Source organism: Ciona robusta, chromosome 11, assembly GCF_009617815.1.
Source record: "Ciona robusta chromosome 11, ASM961781v2".
Lineage (NCBI taxonomy): Eukaryota > Metazoa > Chordata > Ascidiacea > Phlebobranchia > Cionidae > Ciona > Ciona robusta.
In genome coordinates, this window is record NC_143245.1 from 1,397,191 (window position 1) to 1,407,337 (window position 10,147).

The 10,147-nt window shown below is 34.3% G+C and overlaps 1 protein-coding gene across 2 annotated transcripts; it reads right to left on the reverse strand.

The window, feature by feature from the left end:
- Window positions 1-694: 694 nt before the first annotated feature.
- LOC149727659 (uncharacterized) lies at window positions 695-9,330 on the reverse strand. Of its 2 annotated transcripts, none has more exons than XM_089888590.1 (10): window positions 7,354-9,330; window positions 6,795-7,047; window positions 6,277-6,357; window positions 5,394-5,710; window positions 4,666-4,783; window positions 4,038-4,252; window positions 2,896-3,046; window positions 2,581-2,730; window positions 2,168-2,332; window positions 695-1,710 (listed from the first exon to the last, which is right to left on the reverse strand). In XM_089888590.1, the coding sequence occupies exons 1-10, from the start codon at window positions 9,241-9,243 to the stop codon at window positions 1,640-1,642; spliced, it is 3,411 nt and encodes a 1,136-aa protein (XP_089744716.1). In that variant the 5' UTR covers window positions 9,244-9,330; the 3' UTR covers window positions 695-1,639. The 2 variants fall into 2 exon arrangements, with proteins under 2 accessions (XP_089744716.1, XP_089744715.1); XM_089888589.1 differs by having other exon boundaries at window positions 2,168-2,335; window positions 7,354-9,321.
- Window positions 9,331-10,147: the final 817 nt, after the last annotated feature.

Genomic DNA, 10,147 nt, shown 5'->3' on the forward strand with positions numbered 1-10,147 from the left:
ACCTTCAATTCAATATCTGCGTAATAATAAAACCTTGTCTATGTTACAGCATTACATAACTACTGATACAATATACCATTTAAAACAAATTTGATCGAATAGGTTTATCTCAGGGCAAATTGGAAGGAAATGAAGCATATGCTTAACTTATTGAAAATCTCACCACACATAAGAGGATGTAATATGATAGTTTTATATCTTTTCAAATTCATTCTTATGCCACTCAATCAAAATACTGCAATAACATCTTTAAATGATATGTTTTAAAGAAAACAGATTCTTAGTTTTTGCTTTCAATGCAATCTACAAACCTTTTATAATGCAGCAACAGGCAGATGCGGGTTTTGTTAAATAAATTTGGTCCAAGATTTACTGATAAGTACGGTGCGGGCAATTCCAGGGTTGGCATGCCCACCTTACCACCCCAGGTTTGGCGCCTTTGTATATAGGTGTCCTATATCAAGGCTGAAATTAACTTTAAAAAGTTTTTAGTTGAATATACAAAGTATCTTTGGTATATTTATGTGTTTTATGCGAGTAGAAGATTTTTTGTATCGTTGCAAGGTAACTTATAGCAACCATAGCTGAGATTTTATAATGAGATACACCAGGAAATTGAGATTTATATAAACTTAAACATTTTATAATACACCTGAATTTGAAATGAGAGCCATTATGACTTAATACTCAACTGTGTGAAACAAAATGGTCTTGTATTTATGAAATCACAATGTTGTATTTATTCATTAAAATCGTCAGCAAATTTGGATACAAAAATATAATTAACACAGTTTTGGGGTAAGCACCTCTGAAAAAATATTGAACTTTTTTTTACCACCAAATTCACCTGTTTATGAATATTTTAGTAGGAATACGAACGCTAAAAAACTTTAACTAAACTACAATTACAATGTTACTGTAAAATACATTCTACTTCAAAAGGTACAAATACAGACCATTTAAGCAAAAAATAACATTTTAGCAAAACTTGTTGAAGTTAAAGTACTTTTATGGCAACAACATGAACTGTTGGCTACAACTACAAATAAAACTAGGCAGTCACTCTTGCACACTTTATATGAATGCTGGAAATTACTAAATCTATGTCCGGGTTAAAGCAGTGCTTCTTAATGGGTTGTTATGGTTAAACCTATGTTGCCATTTGTTTACAAAACTTTTTATTGTTTTTGTAAAATAACAGGTAAAATTTGTTTAACAATGTCATTTATACTGTTTCGAAATGGCAAATTGTAATTTGGTTGTTTGCCTACTACAGTGGTTCACATAACATATTGACTGTTTTTCCAAAAAAACATTTTCAATTAGGGTGCCAGGGCTATTGTTTCATGCTTGATATTTAAGTTGCAAAAAAAAAATTAAAAAGCACTGGTTTAAAGAAAACATGAATACAAAAATTGAAGACCACATTAACAACTTACGCAATTAAGTATTACAACATATTTATGCATTATATAATGCAATGTTATCAATTTTAATAGGTCTGGACTTAAAATGGCACTGTGGCGTATTGGAATGCAAATAGTGACAAGTTTTGGCTTAAAACATACTTGGCAACTTTAAAAACAGAACTCAACATGTTTGTACGTACAATTGGTTAGTATGGCAACTCATAGAAATCTTATTCTTCAACTTGTTTATCGTTTATCTCAGGTGTTTCAACATTTTCCTTTTCGTTGTCGGAATCATATTCTGAAAATATATTTTATGTTATAACTTGCATACGGTTAAATTTAATAAATATTTGGACATGGTTGTCACAAGCATTAAGTTATATAGTAGGGTGGGGAAAGATGGGACACCTTATCATTCTATTCTCTCGTCCGATTTGGTAGTAAACAAAGAACATTCAAAGAATTATGAAACCATATCCTCACAACTCTCATAGACCGTTGTTAATTGTTTAAAACTTGATCAGGATATTGGGATTTTATGTGCTAAAGGTGTCCCATCTTCCCCCACCCTACTATAGTTAAAAAAATCAGAAATAACATCTGTCATGACTGCTAGAAATAAAAACTGTGAAATTATTTTTAAAGAGCTGTTTTTTAAGGGGAATCAAAGCTGGTGATTTTAAATTGTTGTAATTTGTAATACTTGAACAACTGCTATCAATCATTAAAGCAAATGGTTTGGTTACAAATATTACCTTCTTCTTCTTTTTCCTCAAGTTCATCTTTTTCTTTCTCTTCTTCATTTGAAACTTCAACAAACTGAGTGGGGAGTGGTATGCTATCTTTATGTTGGAGTGTTGGGACATCACCTTGGGCCAAGTTTGAGACATTACCTTGATTGGAACTTGCTAGAAAGCCAGCTTCTAAATTAAATAAACAAGGAATTAGTTAATCCACAAAGCTACAAATGCCGATGACTGTACGTGCATTATAATCTCCTAATATCATAACACACAATGAGCAAATAAAAGCAACGCTGTAAAAATGGGCCATGGAACATTTTACTGAACAAAACCAGACATTTCTAAACATAAATATTTCTAAACCTAACAGGATATGAAGAGATTTCTAACTTAAGTTTGCAACAATCATATTTATCATCACCCACCTTTCTGCATTGCAGCTTGTTGTATAGATGTTGATACCTCAGCTTCATTATATTCATATTCCTCCCCCGAACCCATCTCCTCATCCTCACCACTACCATAACTTGTGAGGGGTTTCGTTTCACTCACTGATAAGTCAACTACCACAGAATCTGTAAGTGGATAGTGTAAAGTTTATGGTTGGGTTTATTTCCACATCAGCACAACCACATGGTTACAATGAATGACCAACAAGGACGTACAGAATAATATTTTTTTCCCACACTTTAGCAATAACACACTGGTAACCAACAACATATACATAAACCCCAACTTACCAGTGTTTCCAGCTACATTTTCCTCAGCTACAGATTCCTCTTCACTCAGCGATGACAAATTATTTTCACTTGATTTTGTGGCATCACTTTTAACTGAATCTTTATCGGAATCATCACCAGAGTTGGATGAATCACTGCTGCTATCATCTTTCTGCAGGGGTAGAATTATCATTATCATTAGATGAACGCTTATTTTTAAAAATTTTAGAAAAAAGAGGTTTTGAGTAAATGGAAAAATGAAATAGCAGCTGCAGACCTCAATTAACCATGTGGGCACAGTTGCATAAGTTAACCCATTCGATCTTTTTAATCAGTAGCGCAGTCAGGGGGTCACGACCCCCCCCCTTTTAAACCAAAAAAAAAATTTAAAAAAAAAAATTTTTGAACATTTTTTTATTAACACTTTCGGCGCCGCACTAATTTGAACAATCGGACACTGGGTGCCGCAAGAATTTAGGATTTTATTAAATTTTTAATAAGCCATGAATTGCAATTGAAAGTTGCGAATTATACAACAGTAAGTAACAGGAATCCAAGAAACAGTGACATATCCATGTTTTTTTCCGTTTGTGTGGACGTATAACATCACTACCAATGTATCCATAACTTCACTTTTCTTTAGAGCCGGAAGAATAAGTATTAAACAAAACAAAACTTCACAACATCATAATTGTAATGATCAGACACTAAATCATTAAAGTTTGAACCATTATCCATAGATATTCCAGCAGTGAAAACATTGTAAACTAGTAGTATTGCGTAAAATATACTTGAAAATCGCCAGAAACAGCTGATCGCAGAGTCACAAGCTAATTGGTCAAAAATAACGTAATCTCAAAGCAGACGTTCGCATTTAGTCTCAATGCAGCCTAGATCGACCGTACGTATATATACGTGGTTTACTATTAGTTTAAATGCAACGCGGCACTCGTAACAATGAAAAAATGCTAAAACGTATATAAACGTGGGATGGCACCGGGAACCATTGTTACTTAAACGTATATATACGTAGATTGGCGCCGAAAGTGTTAAACCTTCTCCCACCCCCTTATTTTTTCTGGCTGCGCCACTGAGTGTAAAACAGTAGCTTTACATTTAATAGCCAACTGCACAACACAAATCCACTCAACCCCCACAATCACCTCCTTCCTTGCTCCCTCATCCTCATCTTTCCTCCTGCTCATCTCCTTCATCATGAGAGCGAATGCAAGCTCATTAAAGAGGACCTCGGACACATCAATCACAAGGTCCTCCCCTATTTGATCCAAAGATAACCCCAGATACTTTCCTGTGCAATCCAAGAGGATGGTCGTCAGTTGGATGCGGAATTGATCCGGAAGATTCTCCCATGTTAATCCTGATAAAGATGGTTGATGGTTAGTCATTACAACATAGAAAGAGGATTCTTCACGGGCACCCACTACTTAATCTTAATTGATGCAATAAAATAAACCCTGTAACTTAAAACTGGATAAGAATGATGTGAACAGTTTAAAGTTGATTTTTACTTTGCTCTTGTCAAAACTTGATAGCGATACTAAGATAACTTTTTATTTTAATAATAGATCACAATATAACTGTAAAAACCATTTTCAAACGTAATATTCGAAAATAATTCTTTTTTTTTTCAACAAAACAACCTTTAAAAGGTTTTACCGAGTAAAGGTGAACACTTCACAACGCCTATTTGCATTCCTCAACCCTTAAAAATATAAAATAAATGTTCTATATATATATTGTTTAAGTATGTCTAACAAAACAGCCACAAACCTTGAGAGGTAACACGTCCAAAGTATTCGACTTCAAACAAACCAACAATATAAGAACACAACTCCTTCATTTTATCCATTGTACAAATCTCTTCATTGTTTTTCATCATTGGGATTATCTATAAGAAAAATACCAGCTGTTCGGAAAGTCACTGTACACTTGCTTGATAACAGACATGTTTTAGTACACTTATAGAATCCAGGAGGTAAATATGAATGACAATTATAAATAATGTTGAAAGCGACCCCCGTTAGCATTAATACAAGTTTGGACCTTTATTTTGTTCTAAATACCATAATTAGTAAACACAAAAAATAAGAACAGTGCACGGTGGCTTTCTGAACACCAGTATATGATTTAAAGACAAATATCAAGTAATGTTGTTGAACATATAATTTTGTTTGTCACCAAACTTTAAAAAAAAATCACAAAATTAAATGTGGGCAAATTCTTAACCAGTTAACAACTGCATATTTTTTTTTATTAGTAACGTAAATAAGCAAAACTTTTATTTTGCAGTGGCTTAAATTGGACCACATGTCACAATTCTACAGTGTAGTTTACACAGGAACACAGCCCCATATTGTAATAGGCTACACAGTACACACATATTACAACTCATGCGTAATTTATGCTACTACAATGTTACAAACACCTAAGTTGTTTAAAAGGTAAACTAGATTTATTTAGTAACTTGTTTATCACACATGTTAATAACTTGTTGATACCTTTGCCATTATTCCCTTAATACAGGTGTCGATTCGTTTCGCATCAATTTTGTTCAGTCTTTCCACCCGAGACACATAATCACGATTTCCAGCGTTTGTATTTGTTGGTTCCTTCTCTTCTTGTTTCATTCTCTCCATCTCTCTAACCTTCTGCATGGCTTCATCCAGATAAACCACCGTGCTTCCAAGGTAGTCGGTTGCAAAAGGGTTTGTAGCGTCATCATCAATTGAGGGAATGGGGGTCGAAAGTTCGCTACCACTTGAAACATCGAGTGCGTAATCGTAACCTAACGTCGCCCCTGTTGTGGGCATGCTGGCTGCAAAAGAAAATGTTATTATTATACACATGCATTCATAATTCATAAGCACCATACTTGTAGGGGAGGTAAGGATAGTTTTACACACATTTTCTTTAAAAAAATCTAACTTATTGGTGGTAACTATTAATTGTTACTGATTGATGCAGTGTAGTGAATTTCAAGTTTGGCCTGCCTACTTTGCCACCCAAGGTTTGCCCGCTGTGCATGCTAATAAACTATAAGGCAATATAACTATAAGGCAAGTGTTAGAGTACAATCTCACTTCAATCTTGCTTTCAGTTTTAAAAAAAATTGTATATAGGTATATAATTATGCAGTAAAAGTCTGATTTGATTACAAATAGTCAAATAGGTTTATACTTTTCCCTAAAAAATCTAGTAATTGCTGACAACTATGATAAAAAATTACACTTAAATTGTATTAAATATATATATATATATATATATATATATATATTTATATATATATATAATACTGCATCTGCATTAAATAAATTAAAAAAAATATATATATATAATTTTTTTTTTTTACTGTTTTAATATTCCAAATAAATTAAAACTTACGCCCGTTATTATCATCACTCTGAACCATACTTTCGCTTGGTGTGTTCTCAGAATAATTTCCAACTTCTTCGCATAAACCACCTGTTTATAAAGGGTGGAGGGAAATAACTTTACCAAGTAATTTTTAAGAAAAAAATAATATAAAACTTGATTAGAAGTACAATAGGAACCCCTTTTGATTATTATTAGAAATACAATAGTATCAACTTTAATCTTATCAAAATAAATAAATTTAGGCAAGGCTAATAGGCTCTAATATAATAACTAGACACTGTTTTGGTTACAAAACCTTCAGTAATAGTATACATGGTAGCAATAGCAGTGAAAATGGATTATTATGGCAGATGTTTTTAGATCTAGTTAATAATATGCCAATATGGCTAGCTTAATACAGATAAAATTCACATTTGAAGTTCTCATACAACAGTATAACATATATTTGATGTTTGCACAAAGTTTTACTATGGGGGCCATGAGATGTTGAGACAATATGAATTAGGGAGTTGAAGTTTATATACCTGTCTTTCTGATGCTTTTCCTTGCTCTTGGAGACTCAGTAAGATATCCACTTACAATGTCACGTACAACATACAAGCAGTGTTGTCGCAAGTAATCACTGTTAAGTTGCTGCAACTCACGGAATAATTCGATCAGGAAATGCGGCCGACACTCATTTTGTGAAATAAGTGCAGCAGCTTCGGAATATATTGTATCGCGCAGTCCTTCAAATAAAGGGTTGCTTGCAGATTCATTGCCAAGATTTTCAACCGTCTGAAAGAAAAATAATTTGCTTAAAAATAAGATACGACTTCAGTATTAGATTGATTTTTTATTTAATTTTGGTGCCATCTGCAAGGAAGGCATGCCATGTAACGTGGGATTTAGGCCAATTAATCCATCACTACAGTTGGTTTAACATATAAACAATAACAATGTGCGGTGTGAATATATGAACTATACATAAAAATAGAGTAACCACCTGAGAGATAAATGCAAATCTAAACTTGAAGTAATATACAATATGTATTACACACTACAGCAATAAACATGTCAAATCGTGTACACAGTTTTACTAACCTCAGTTTTAACTTTTTTATTGTTGTTGTTCATCTCTGGTTGTTTTTCTTTCACAATCGCATTCGGAAGTTTTGACGATCGATTTAAATTAACCTTCCTCTCCACAGTAGCTTGTGGGCTAGCTTGCTGTTTATTTGCTCTTGGGGAAAACTGCTGAAGATTGGTTGGCTTTTGGTAATACATGGGTGACCTTGTCATGCTTCGAGCACTATACCTCATTGGGTTTGTCTCTTCATAATGGCCAGTATTCCAACCAAATGATCTCGACAACCCATATATAAGATCTACATTGGGATGATCACTTTGCATCTTATTAAGCTTCTGCTGAAGGACAGTGATGTTTTTCTGGCAAGCAAATATCTGGGCTGAGCAGTTATCCAACTGGTAGATAATAAAGTCTGGCGATATTCCATAAGAGACAGAATTCCCATCAAAACCATTTCGAACACTTATTGTGTTTTGCAGAAGGCCAGATAGTGATCGTTGATCATCCATCAAAATCTTCAGCATCTTTGTATTTCTTTCCAATGCATCCCATAATTCAAATGCCACATTCTCCCATGGTTCATCTGCATGTTCATCTACACCAAATTGTTTATAACTCTCATCAAGAAATGATTCGTACGCTTCGTACTCGTTGGATGTTTCAAACTGGGTTTGTGTCCCTTGGTTGCTTCTTTCCATCCACTGCTGCGCGAAGTCACACACCTGTCTATCATCTTGAACAGAAAAACTTTGATTTTCCATCTCCGACACAGAACTTGCAGAACTAGAACCCCAGGTTGCCGTAGTTTTCTGTGTCGTGCCGTCCAAACTTGAGGATCTCAAATTATCAATTAAGTTCCTTATGTTTGTTTCATTAAGACTCATCGGTGGTCGGATATCGCTTGTAACATCTTCTTTTGGTTCTTCTTCTTCCTTTATTGATTCAGCCACGTTATACTCTGACCCTTGGCTTTCTTTAATTAAAGCTTCGAGCTCTGCCCGACGCTGGGACAGCTCCTGTAGAAGCAACTGCTGTCTCTTCATCTCCCAGTTCAAAGCAGAAGCTGATTCATTAACTTCTTGTTCAACCTCTTCACGTGGACTCACTTTGACCGGAGTAATTTGCGAAACATTTGCATTACCTACATCATGGCGTTCAATGTAATATTGAGACTTTGATGGCGTGCTGCTGCGTGACGTCTGTGTAACCCCTTCACCATAACCAATACTTCTTTCTAAATCTTGTTTCTTTCCAATAACTTTAACAATAGGCAATGGTGAGGCCAAAGCAGGGTTTTGATAAAATCTTTCTTCTGAATATTCAGTGTTTTGAATTAGATCTCGCTGAGACTGTTTCTTCGCATCACTGTGGTCAGACTTTTGCATTTCTTCTTCCAACGAAGCATTTAAATGTTCCATTTGGTCAATATCCCTCAGTAAATTACGAACAACAGAATTCAATTCATCCAACTTCTCATTTACTGGTCGAGAACAATCATTGAAACTTTCGCCCAATTCCACTATCTTCTGTCCACTTTTATCATGGGAGCTCACCACATCTGCATCACCAGCTTCTTGCACAACTTTAATCAAATCTTGCAGCTTAGTTATTTTACTCTTCGCAGCTTGAAGTCTGCTTAACTTCTCTTTCAACTCATTCTCAGCGGCATAATCTAACTCAGAATATTGTTGTTGAGCTTTTAATAGTTGTCTCTGCCTCTCCTGCAAAGCACGAAGCTCATGCTGTTGTTCCATCATCTTCTGTATAAGTTCCTGCTTCTTACGATTTTCCTGTAACACTTGAAACATTTCCAATTCTTCTTCTCCACCGATAGGATACATCTTGTCACCAAAAGACAATCCTTGATGATAAGAATGATCGTTCAATGCACCAGCATTTGCCATTTTTATGAAGGTAATTATAAAGCAACAAATATTACTTCATCTGTTCAATAATAATTAATTTATAAGTTTAACCAGTCTGCAGAATATGGCCGTTCCTTTTATTTATTATTTTATTACAGATTTTGTTCACCGTTTAATTAATTAGCGTTCGTGGTAAAACTTTTTGTGTGCAGCATAATTAAAATTTTGTAAACAAATCGTGCATGTACGATGTACCTGCCATACTCTGCAGACTGGACAAAACACAAAGGCCACACCATATTACTTAATGCGACTGGGATTATATTAAGAAGTTTTGGTCCAGAAACTAATTCCGATATTCAGTTTGTAATTTTCGCAGTTCAAAAATGCAACACAAAACTAGCAGTCGGTTAAAATGAGAAAATTCCCGTAAAAATACATACACTGCTAGTTCGGAGAGGGTACTTAAAACCTAGCCACTATATCATTTTTAACTTAAAACTGCCAATATACTTTGTTTACCTCGTCGTACTTTTGTTGTTTATAGCGGTTTAACGTTCGCGCTTTTACAAAAATATTGACAGTTGATTTACAGTGTTGCCCAACTATTTCCCAATGGTTAAAGCAACTAGATTTCTATATCAGACATTTATTATTTTAAATACATGTAAATTTAAAGTTACTTATCAAATATTATGACGCAAAGTTGCTGCTACAATACCATCCTTTTTACGAGCTAACGTATTTTTAAATAATGCTGGAAACACTGCAATAATCTGTTGCGCCACCGTCTGGTAAACATAAACCAAACTATACAACCAGAAGATGCTACATTTAAATATTTATATGCTAAACAACACACCTTATTATTTTATTGCTCAAAGCAAAGAACTTTGTTCTGCTTAAACGCATGTGCAGATTTTCAAACAAACCACAACCATAA